The 12,578-nt window shown below is 39.0% G+C and overlaps 1 protein-coding gene across 1 annotated transcript; it reads left to right on the forward strand.

Moving 5' to 3' along the window:
* Positions 1 to 7,128: 7,128 nt before the first annotated feature.
* Positions 7,129 to 11,064, forward strand: tmpob (thymopoietin b). The gene is made up of 6 exons (XM_067501404.1): positions 7,129 to 7,741; positions 7,875 to 7,992; positions 8,378 to 8,533; positions 8,700 to 8,803; positions 8,892 to 8,983; positions 9,139 to 11,064. Exons 1-6 carry the CDS (start codon positions 7,508 to 7,510, stop codon positions 9,518 to 9,520), a joined length of 1,086 nt encoding a protein of 361 aa, XP_067357505.1. The 5' UTR covers positions 7,129 to 7,507; the 3' UTR covers positions 9,521 to 11,064.
* Positions 11,065 to 12,578: the final 1,514 nt, after the last annotated feature.

Here is a 12,578-nt window from a genome sequence, read left to right on the forward strand (position 1 = left end):
ATTCTTAAAAAGCTGTTTTGGTTTCCATTGAGAAGGGCTTCAGAGTGATGGTGATGGTGCACTCCTGTGGTCTGAGGGGTTATTCTCTTTGCACTGGACTCAGCCCATACATGATACTTATGTTACAGCTTATGTCTGAATGACAGCCAGGTATAATGTGGCAAAATAAGGAAATAGGGAAAATGATTGGGATACATCATATGATGATAGACGTTGATAAATGCTTTAGACACATATTTGCAGATGCAACTATTTTCTTTACGTACAGTCGGTATGAATTGAAATGGATTCTGTATTGCAAAATTAAGGTCTATAAGGGGTGACCAATATAAAAAAGTATACATGAAAATGCTCCAAAACTTGAGCAATCAGAAACATTTGAAATTCTCAGAAGGGCAGGTCTTGCTCAAAAACATCAAATTATCTTTGTTCTCTTAGCAATGATTTTCAGTGAATTTGCGTCACAAGATATTCCAACAGCACCATTCAACATTAAGTTTTTAAGTATAATACTACTAAGAAATGTATAAACTCCCATTCTGCAGGTTTAAAGCTGCATAGAAGGTTTTTTATCAGCAGCACAACTTGGATATCAGAATATTTGATTGGTGTATTAAATTGTGCCTACTTTCTGTGGCAGTTAAGCATCTTAGGTGTGTTTCACACTACACTATTATTTGCTTCATTTGCTTAAGAAATGAGCTTGCATGTTTCCTTTCTAATTAACATGACAATATGCTGAGTCTGTTTTTTTGTGTGTGTGTGTGTGTGTGTGTGTGTGTGTGTGTGTGTGTGTGTGTGTGTGTCTTTCTACTCTTCCTTCTTCTCGACATCTCGTTGAAATGGGGAGGAGGGCCAATCCAAGGCAGGCCATGCATATTACATGTTTTCATTTGCCCTCATATATGCGTGAATAGTGAAACAATCCTTCTTTTCATGCCCATGGTTTCATTTAGTGGGTGGCAAGAACACCACTATGATTGGGGATGGGGGAGCTGGGGGATTTTTTTTTTCTTTCCAAGGTGAGCACCTCTTGGGAGATGACTGTTCGCTGCCATTAGTTTAAGTGCAGGAGTGTCAGTTAACCCGACACTGGCACCAGGAATACTTAATGCCAGATGGAGAGAGCTGTCCTTGAAGTCTTAACAAGCAGGCAGCAGAGAAACAAGCCTTTATTCAGTGTGAGAGAATGTAGAAAAAATTGATAACTTAGCAAGGTTACCACAAAGTGTATGTTAAATCCCACATAGGAAAGGGAGGGATAAGAGAGATTGAAGGGGGTGGGGAGGGGCAAAAGTCCAAAGTGGATAAAAACATAGTTTAGATGTTGCTGACTATAATTTTTTTATTGCGCTCAAAATACACAGGAATATAAAACAAAGCAGTGGTTGTCATGCTAAAGGGTCCAGCTGCTTAAGAGGTGTCAAATTTTTGTACCTCAGCTGGATACATCGGTGTTGGAAGCCAGGGGGTGAGAAAAGAGCCAAACCCAGCAGAGTTTGGCACATTTGTCCTTTACCGCTGGCACAGATGAGCAACGCTGTGAGGCTTCAGTGCATCGATAGGCCCCCGGTGTTTTACTACCCAAAACTATGACCTGCTACAAGAGCTGAACCATCAAGACTACCTCCTGGAAGGACAGTAAACATGACGACAAGTGCTTTTTCCACATGGTGTATTTCCCAGCCCACTGGTTCTGATGTAGGTCCAGCTCAAAACAGTCCATTCAGTCAGCAAGACAGTTTGAGGCCTAAAAGTTTCAGTTTTCAAGATTAAATAAATAAGATATCAGCTGAAATACCAGATTTTTGGGAATGTGTCCTGGCTATAGGAGACAAAGAGCTGAGAACTAATACTTACATTAACTTGACACCAGAAAGCCCCCAGATCAGCCAGCAAGGAAATTACAAACACAGTCATGTCAGTCTATGGACGCACCTCACACAAAGCTCCCAAAAGAGGTTTCTTGTTGTCAGCTTTGATAAAACCCACTCCCTTTTCTTTTTCGGTATATAATTGAAAATTGAGGTTGAGTCTTGCCAACAATTGCAATAAAAATGCTGAATGCACTGAGCTGTTGGCATGTGCCTTTATATGGCACTTAAACCCACAACTGTTGTCTGCTTTTCATTCATAATGTACAATTAATGCTGACGCTCTTGAATGGTGACTCTACACTTGTGAGGAGCCTGTGAGCTCAGAGCCCAAGCATCCGGGATGGAGAGGAAACAGTTGAGGGCCATGGTGGTGTCACAACCGACAGATTACAGGAGGCTTTTGAGAAGTCTTTGGCTCTTCCCATACTGGTCCACTACCAGTGTTGAACCATGCGGACAGAAAAACTAAGCAGAGGCAGGTCTGTTGAGCGCTTCTGCCAAGTTAAGCACGGAAATACTTCTTTCCTGTTAACTCAAGAGTCTGGCAGTCACCTGTGTGAGGTTGCCCTCTCTATTTAGTCATAAGTCATTGGCCATTCGGTTCAGCCATGTCAAGCATATAAACAAAGGACCTACCTGGTTATGAACCCTGAGTAAAGTTAAATATGTGTAATCTTACATATGGGATCAGTGTTTTGACACTATGTTGCGCTTCATGTCATTGTGTCTTAACTAAGAAAATGTTCACTTTTGCTATTGTCTAAAAGAAAATCCTCCAGGTAAAATATTCAGTTGCGGTAACATCCTGTGGCCCCTGTTTTGGAGGATCTAGGGCTGTGCTTGGGCAGTCGGAACATTTCTCTTTGGGCAGGGTTTGTGATTGTGTTTGGCATCTAGTAGATCACCGGCACATTCTCCCTGTAAACCAACATTAACTAATTTTCTGTGGCCAGTTGGGGGCAGTGGAAATAAGCTGCAAACACAAAATAATATCCCCATATAAAGCTGATTTTGATGATAGTATGTGGTTCTTGTGGCTGAAATAGATAATTTATAAGCTGTGGGAATCAACCAAATCAGTGCAATGCGGAGTGTAAAACCAAAACACTGACCTCAAAGATTCTACAACTTTTTAGACCTGTATTAAACTGCAGAGCTGTGTGATAATTCTGTATGGTTTCTTAACTACAAGTACACATTAAAGTGATTTGATCCATCATCAGTATTAAGATATTGATCATAGCATTTTTAATTAAACTTGTAGGATCTCTGTGTCTCCGAATTGTGAATTGGCTCAAACATCTAAAGTAGCGAATGTCTTCTGATGTGCATCTGTCATAGTCGCCAACAGCTGCAGCAGAAGAGGCACTTTTAGCAGCTTTAACAGATCGAATTTGCGTTGATCCTTTTCTGTCAGAACATTACATTTTGAGATGGATGACCAACATTAAGTTTTCCCTCTAATTATCCAACATAACATCCCATGGGTGCCTCAGTGTAGACTTAATAGAAATTCTTCATTCACTGCATGAACGTTCACACACAGTAATGTTTGCCCTAAGTTCAGCGAGGACATGAGCGAGTGTGTCTCTGTACTCAATGGCCAAATAAAACGGGAAAAGCCCAAATCATAATAGTAATGCAAATATATGGAGGAGCACTTATGATACAAACAGGCAGGTGGCCAAATGGACTTTAACAAGGGCCAGAGAGGTAGTCTCATTTTTCCTTCTGACAGAAATGTCTACAACTAAGTGTGTGTCCTTTAAGTAGAGTTTGGATTGTCAACAGATGAAAATATACTGTGTGAACATTACTAGATGGCTGTTCCTAGGCCAGGACACACAAATTTCAACTCTTGTGAAACACACTGTTCCTGCTGCCTGCATTCTACCCTCTTCTCTGTACAGGAAACTGCCCAGGACTTGATCTTAATTAGTTTGGCTCTAATCCTTTTGAGGGTTTGAGATTTTTGTGATAGATTAGCACAGGAAAACTGACCTTTTTAGTTTTGCACTGTACTACAAAATTTCTCCGGTAATGTAAAAATGTTAATGTTTGATTTTTGTAAAACAGTAAATCTTTACAAAAGAAATTAAATATACAGCTGACAGTTCGTTAATGAGTTGACAGATCTGTGATCATTCGTTGTGCTAACGTTTTTTTAATTTTGATTAATTTAACAAGTGTGTGTTTAGTGTCAGCGGAATTGGATCAGACGTTCTCTGGGTGGTAAACGTTGAATTTTCCAAAGCTACTTCTGTGGTTGGCTTAGTTGGGATTTAGAAATGCTAAAAATCCAAAATAAACTCAACTGAGGAGTCTGTGTTCAAGTGATCAGAAATCCACTTTTAGAACACTGAAGTTTGAGTTAATTTGAAATGTTCCTGGTTTCTAACTATCAATGATTCATTTATCAGCCCAGCCTTCTGCATACATGCTTGCATATTTCCATAAACAACTGCCAGTTGTTTCATTTGTTCTCTAGATATATTTACGACCATCTGTCAGGGCATGTTGTCGATTTTACTGACTGGTCGACATAAGGTGGAGGAATTCCATTTTAAATGAACTCATTTTGAAAATGTGAATGTTGATGATTAAAGAGCAGGCTTTGATCATTTTTTAGAGGCCATGACTGTTATGCTTAAAGAGGCACTCTCTATGATTCTTGGCCTGAGTTTTATTTTCTGTATAAATTACATACAAAGAAAGCTTAAGAGGTGTTTCTCAAGGGCTCAACATTTTTTATGCTTACACTCCATTGGCAAATCCACTATGGAAAAGCTTTTCTTCAAGTGCTGTATTTTAGTGTGGTTTGGAGCTGAGGTGAGGATCAATTGCTTGTTTTATGCAACAGCATCCCAGAAAACCCTAGAGCGGCAGGCCTGAAGGACAGGTGGGGAGCCACACAGTGCCACCTCAAACCACTGTCCCCATGGCAGGGGGAGGAGGGGGAAATTTCATAGAGACCAGTATGCCAAGAGAACCGAGACAGACAGGACATGGTCAGAAAGTACCGTGTAGTATGTGTGTGAGTGTATGGTTACAACTTTATGTTCATTATTGGATATTGGATTATAGGATGTCAGTAATTTTAAACATTAATAGGTCTACAAGATGATGACAGCCATATAAAAAAAGAAGAACTGCTGTACCTGCTGTCATTATTTTATTTATCTAAATCCATATAAGGCACAATAAACAGAAGAACACAGCTTGAAAACTCAGCAAAGTTACAAAGAGCCAGAAGTCACAAAATTCACAGTTTTATTTATTTATTTGCTTTCTTTTAACTTGTGGGTTATACACTTTGCAATTATTCCTTATTCCATTCTGATTTATATTTACTTCATGTCAAATCAAACTTGCTGGCTTGATACTGAGCAACATGAAACTCAAGATAAGCCAAGTCTGTGAGTTTTTTTCATAATCACGCTTTCAGCAGGCTTCAAGCTAAAAATGAGTATTTTAGGAACTTTTTAATACTATTTAGGATACAGTTTTTATGCCTGTTTAATGGCCAAACCTCAGCTAATTTAACCACCTAGAGGGGGGAAATTGGTGCAAGCACGCACCAACCAATGCTCTACAGCTTAATTTATTACTTGATTGTTTAAATCAATAAAATTTTTTACCACCTTATTACCAATAATTTGAGTTCTTTAAAGCAAAAATGATGATGTTAAAACAAACTAACTCAATATAAGTAACACAAATAAGGGTCTTGACAAAAGGCCTTATTACGAGATCTGGCTATAAGATTGAAAACTAATACTTATGTACTATCTGACAAATTTGCAATTTATCAAATTATGTTGATACAATAAAAGTGGAATAAATGTGTTTTGGCACCAAGCTGTTTATCATTTTAGAGCTGACATTTCTGACTACAACAGCTATTACAAAATACTTTACTGCAAATAACCTGATAACGTGTCTCATGCTGCCCTCTTCTGTTACAGAAGCAGGTTTCATCTCAATGGGCTTTTGTTTACTCCCGCATTACGTAGTATGAGAACCAGATGTGTTGTGGTGAGGGGAATAGTGAAACTATGTATAAAAGGCCCCAACATGGCAGCAGCTTGGGGGGGGGGGGGGAATCATTATGAATGAATTACACTATGTAATAAAAATTTACAATATGTATGTACTTTACGTTTTTTATGGTACTCCTTGATTAAATTTTTTATGGTACTCCTTGATCGCAGCTGACGGAGTTAGCACTTGATGGAAACTAATAGGAGTAACATTTCTGTGAATAAAATTTTATCTCAAGAATGTATTTGAATCATCATAAATCATTATTGTATTCTCATTTAGACTGAATGTCTGGGTGATTTGGTGCAATAAGTGGTTGAACAACGATAAACAGACAAAAATACCACAAGTCATAAATAGACAATTTTACACTAAGAGTTACAGTGTATCCCCGTACTGTCGAATGTATCTAACCGAGTGAATGAGTTGAAGTGGGGATTGAATGAGCTATTTGGTAATAAGTAGCAATAAAAAACTTGTAATGATGATAGGCATCAGGTCATTTATCAATGGCCAAGAGATGGACCTTGTGGTTGGGCCAACAGTGGTCAGTAAGTAAAGGTTCTTATTATTATTACCCTTAGGATCTGATCACAGTATGTATTTGTCTAACCTGTGTGATCGCTGGATTTACAAAATATTGTAAAAATAGTGTAGCCAAAATGAATTGCAAACCTACAGTACAGACATTAAGTTTACTCTTAAACTGCAGGAACCTGTCAAATTTGAGAAGCTGGTATCAGTGATTTCAATTTTTATTTAATTATTTATATATTTTGCCTGTTAAAAAGACAAACGTTTGCTTTCCTGTCAGTCAAATAATTGATCAGTCAATTGTTGGTCACATGGAAAATCAAAAAGGAACATAACAAGTTTTAACCATGAGCATCGTGAGGTTTACGACCGTGATACTGTTTCCTGTTATAAATCAGATGAGACCGAAATTATGCAACGTTATAGAAACTGAAACTGAGGAAGTCAGTTGAAATAACCTACTATTACTCAAAAATCCTACTCTATTAGAATTGACCGTTTAAAATTACAATTTTATGCTTATCTCAATAACGTTATTATGCCCCACAAGATTCATCTATAGCTTTTCTCTAGGACAAAGTCCGTGGTTTCTTTGTGGCGGCGGCCAACGACTGTTCCATTCATAGCTATACAATCCGCGTTCAGGTTACTGCACTGTACCGACCAATAGCAGCAGAGTTTGTTTCTTAGCCGTATTGCGACCGCGGACAGACAGAAGCAAGTGGACCGGTTTAAAGCTAAGCTAATACTGTCATATTTCATGTCGTTGATTTTAATGGTTTTTATTAACTTTCTTGGTAGCACATGCCTGGATCTGGTCACGAAAAATCTAAACTGCCTGTAAATATTTTAGTTGTTAGGCTAACAAGCGGAATTGTGTGTTTATTTTGCTAAACCGCTTCTGTCCTGCTAGCTAAATTAGCAGCAGCTAGGCGTCAGCCGTGTTTGACAACAGCGCGATACGGTCACGTTCCCGTTGTTATTGTTTGCTATTATTTGTAAACTGAAGTGGCAAAAAGCGTAGCCTCACGCCAGTTTAGATAGTTAAATTCAGCATGGCAGAATTTCTCGAAGATCCGTCGGTTCTCACGAAAGATAAACTGAAAAATGAGCTCACGGCAAACAATGTGCCACTTCCCGCCGGAGAGCACAAAAAAGAAGTGTATGTGCAGCTCTATCTAAAGAATCTGACCATACTGAACAACAAGAAGAGCCCACCTGCAGACACCTTCTCCAGCGACGAGGAGTTACCTACACCAGTGGTGTCCAACAAAAGTCGATCTGGAAGAGTACGTTTAATCAGAATGGATATTAAATTGTTTTTATTTGTGGATAATTGTGACGTTGTTTGTATGGATTGATGAGAGTTGTGACATGTGTCATATATTGAAGTTAAAATATTTAAATTGAAAATCTCTGCAGAAAGCCACCAAAAAGACAGACAAGCCACGCATGGAGGAGGTGGATGTGACAGACCTCACAGATGAAGATTTGAAACAACAGCTGGCAAAGCATGGTGTGGATTCAGGACCCATTGTTGGTGAGATTCTTCGAAAATCCTTTTTTTTTTTTTTTTTTTTTCTTTTACAAATTACTCAATTTAAGTTATTGGTAAAGTATTTATTTATTCAGAAAACAGTTTTTTTTTTTTAGCATCAGAAAAAAAATTATTACAAATATATTGCTATAATATATATTATATATTTCTTTGTACCAGACTTGGTACTTGGCTTCTAAATTTTAAACGATATCTTGGACAATACTTGCAATAGGCCATTGCAAATAACATTGTTTGACTGATTTGACTGATGTTTTTCCATAAAAAAATTTATACTTGATGACCTCAATTAAATCTGCTCAGACTCGGAAGAACAGCATGTTACATTTTATTTGCTCACAGTCATCCCTTTGTGCTCTCCATTCAGCCACTACCCGTAAGCTGTATGAGAAGAAGCTGCAGAAGCTTTTGGACCAGCCTCCATCTGAACCTGAAGCTCCTTCAAATGTCACACCACTCACCAAGGCAGAAAGTAACCAGAATGGAAACACAAATTCTGACCAGTATAGTGACAAGGAAGATGGTGAGCTGAAATTACACATCTCTTATGAATTTTAGTAACTTCAAGACAAACCGCGTGGCCTAATATGTCACTATCATGACAAATGCTTTGATTTCTTCAGTTAAATTGTCATGATAAATAAGTAAACAGGCTTTTCTATTTTTTTTCCTTTTTTTTTTTTTTAAAGAGGAAATTGCTGCCCCAGAGCCAGTTCCTGTGGTGGAGAAGCCTGTGAGAAGCAGAGGGAAAGCTCCTGTTACAATCAGGACCAGCAGCAGACGACAAACCAAGGTGAGGCATACGTTAACAGTCCCAAGCTTGATTAAAGTATTTTGTCAGTTTGTGTTAACATATTCTTATGCTACGTTGACAAATGTAGGAAATAGTCACTGAAGAGACCCCAAAGAAGGCCAGCGAAAATGTTGTTGAAGATATCCTTGCCAATGAAATCAGCACACCCACAGGCATCAGGTAGCAGTCTATTATTATTTATCTCAGAAAGAATGAAAGAATCACAATACAACGTTAATGTCTCAATCCCACCCCCCACATTATGTCTTCTTCTCAGATGCAGTTGAAAGTGTGGTAGTTTCTTATATTTTGATTTTCATTGTTTCTGTGATCAGTGCAACCTGTAGGCGTCCAATCCGAGGAGCAGCTGGTAGACCCGTAAAGCCCAAAGAGTACTGGCTTGATGATTCCCGGGTGAAGCACAGCGTCCACACTGAGACCCGCTCTTACCAAGAGTCTTTCTCCCGACCAGGTAGTGCGCCATCTTCAAACAAAGCACCGGCTGGAAGAGGCTTGTCAGTGTTGCTCATGCTCCTGCTCCTTTTTGTGGTGGTTGGTTCTCTCTACTATGCCTACCAGAATTTGGATGCAGACCAGATCAGCACACTCAAAGGCCTCCTGGACGGCATCGCTGTCCCTCTCCAGGGCGTTGTGGACAACGCAGCCACCTATCTGGGCATCAGCAGCAGCAGTGCTACAGAGAACGCCGGAAAGTAAACACCCTCAGCAGTCCTTCACCTTCTCCATGCCGCCTCCCTGCCACTTGCCACCTACCACACCATACCTCAAACAGTAAACTTAGCCCTACGTGGTTGGACAAAGGACACAGATGTAATTGGAACAATAAACTTTCTCCTCTCCGGACTCTAGCTTTCCTCCTACCATGAGAGGGAGGTATAATTCAGCAGTAGCTTCTGGATAGTACTGTTTTGTGGCAGTCAGAAGAGACTTTTTTTGATTTTCTGTGAATTCTTTGTCTTTGTGTGTACTTAACCCTTGTCTTTAGTAATAAATGCAGAATGGAGAGGCCAGTTTATCCATGCATGGTTATAGTTTTTGAAGGTCATACTGTAGTCTCTGACACTCCGTGCCAGGTGTTTTCCGTTGCTGAAGTGCCTGGACACTGGTAGCACTTAGTGCCCTCCCATTTTTCAAGCACAAAGCAGCTACTACTAATACCAGAGGGTCTATAGTTTCTGTATGAAGTTCAATCTTTGCTCTGTAGCTTTAGAGTTAGGTAATGATTCATTGTTTTTATGGTGCTCAGGTCAATTCTGCTCAAAGTTTTTAATGTGGTTTGTGCTGGGAGGAGACACAGGGTGTAACCAGGTCACGTCACTGCATGAGGAAACTGCCCACGTTCACATAACCCCCCCTTCCCCCCCAGAGGACTGATCACTGTTTGAATCATTAGGATCGAAGACATTCAGTTATAGCTAACAAGACAGTACTTGTCAGTGTATTATAATCATGAAGTTTTTTGTTTTGTTTTTTTTTCCCTTTAGTTGGTTGATGGACATTTACTATACATTCAGAATATTGTATCAACACCCTCATACATTTTCGAGCAACTTTTTAATATTCATTACTATTATTTGAGAAGTCGTCTAAATGAAACTGAAACTGCAACATTTACAAATAGATTTTTCATTTTCCAGCCCTTCTTGTGTGCCCATATGATTTACATGCTTTGGGTTTTAGTGCTCTGTTATGCTTTTTTTTGTTTGTTTTTTACTTTGTTTTTTTTTTTTTAGCTTTCTGATCCTTCAGTCCTATGTCCAGGACTGGCTGTTGCAGTGCACCCACATAGCCCACCTCACTGTTATGTTCCCAAACATGGCAGAATTGTAAAGAAAACAAGTGGGAGAAGTATAAATCAGTGTACTCTTCGTAGAACTCTGGACTATTTCTGCCTGAACAAATTACTACAATTATGACACTGCTCTCTGTAAGCCACAAGGAGTAAGGGTTTATTCGGGGGGGGGGGGGGGGGGGGTTTGTTTCTATTTTGATATTTTTCTAAATGGGCGTGTTCAACCTTTTTTATAGCACATTTTAAGGTTACATTTGAAAGCAATATGTAATACTTGCAAATGATACTGTATCTTAATCTGAACCATACTGACTTATCACAAGCAAATTATCATCAGGCAGCTCTCCCACAACTGACAGAAATGACGGGTTATGTGGGTAAGGATTTTTCATCTGTTTATTTATGATGATGTAGGCGGTGTATCATAAAATAAACGTTGCTACCATAATTCTGTCTCTTTGCATGAACACCTTATTTATATAGTTGTGTGTTTACATATTTTATTGAATTTAAGATTATTGATTTCCTGGTATTGGAATCTAAATGTAGTTGTAAATGTGGAAATAGGAGTCAGCAGCATAGTGGCTCCTGCTTATTAAGATGTGTCTTAAAGTAAAAGTAGGAGTGATTATTACCATAAATCGAGTTGCCGTTTATAATTTTAGTTGACATTAAATGCATAACATGCATGCATTGCATTTTAAAGTAGCTGATCAGTATTTTAGAAAATTCAACTTGTGTATATATAAATGACAATAGCAAATAAATAGTCATCGATATTTTATAATTGCTGATCGATATATCATAAACTCTTAAACGTCCTTGTTAGACTCTTACAAAGAAAAGTTGATAAACTACTAGTTAAGGTTTTCTTCAACCACCCAGCTGAAGTGTGCGCTGAATAGAGTGGCCGGGGCAGTCCTGGCGGGCGGGCTCTCAAGCCAAACCGTTTTCATCTCGCGGAGCACAAAGCCAGCACGAGAACGGAGATGAACATCGAACATCTTTTTAAATCAAGGCCTATTGTCGTTGATTGAACGTACACCTCGTTAAAGTTTATGGTTTAGGCAAAATAAGTTAAGTTTAGACGCTGCTACTGTAAGTAGTTAGTTACCATTGTTTAAACTTACACCCAAGTTAACATTTAACTGCGTTAACCTTAGCGTTAGCAGGAGCTAACATTAGCAAACAAACCGCTAGCTTACGTTAAGGTCGTCGTTGAAGATGCCCCACCACAGGGAGAGTTTCAAACCCCTTCCATTGTCGTGTCCTGCGTTTCACCCGAATTGGCACTATTCTCCCTGGTAACATAATACCTGGACCAGGTTACGCCCTATTAACGTCCAGCTGTCGGTGGTCAAAGAGCCAGCGTTGGTCACTTCTGTCGAGGACAACAGTCCGGGCTGGCAGCTGCAGCTGAGCCCAGAGAGGCAAAAATATATCCCCCGTTTTTTTTTCTTTTGTTTTTTTTTTTTTTTTGTTCGCTCTATAATGGTAAATCTAAAACGTAAAACACCACATGCTATCTATAGTCTTAAAAGGGGCTGCAGATCTTTCTACATTTTTATTGTGTCCACCCATAAGATCACGGATTTCCGCAAAGCTCGAGTCGCGTTTTGTGCTTTTGTGATGCACCAGCTTTATTTGTTTCTTTCCAAGGTTTCTCTTACTGATTTCTGTAAGCGTCAATGAAAAGCTCCCCCCAAAAAACTAAAGAGTTATTCATGTTCTATAACAAACAGACAGGCAATATACACTCACTGGCCACTTTATTAGTTCAATCTGATGCAACCTAATACAGCAGCTCTGCCATAAATTCTACTTTTACATTGTCATAATTGTCAGAAAGGTGATAATGCTCCTCTCTGTTATTATTGTTGTTATTGAGATTAAAGTGGATTGCATTATAAGAATAGGTGGTTGTAACGTTTTTACCCCCCACTTTAAAATGAATGAGGGGTT

This window comes from Channa argus, chromosome 4, assembly GCF_033026475.1.
Source record: "Channa argus isolate prfri chromosome 4, Channa argus male v1.0, whole genome shotgun sequence".
In the NCBI taxonomy this organism is placed as follows: domain Eukaryota; kingdom Metazoa; phylum Chordata; class Actinopteri; order Anabantiformes; family Channidae; genus Channa; species Channa argus.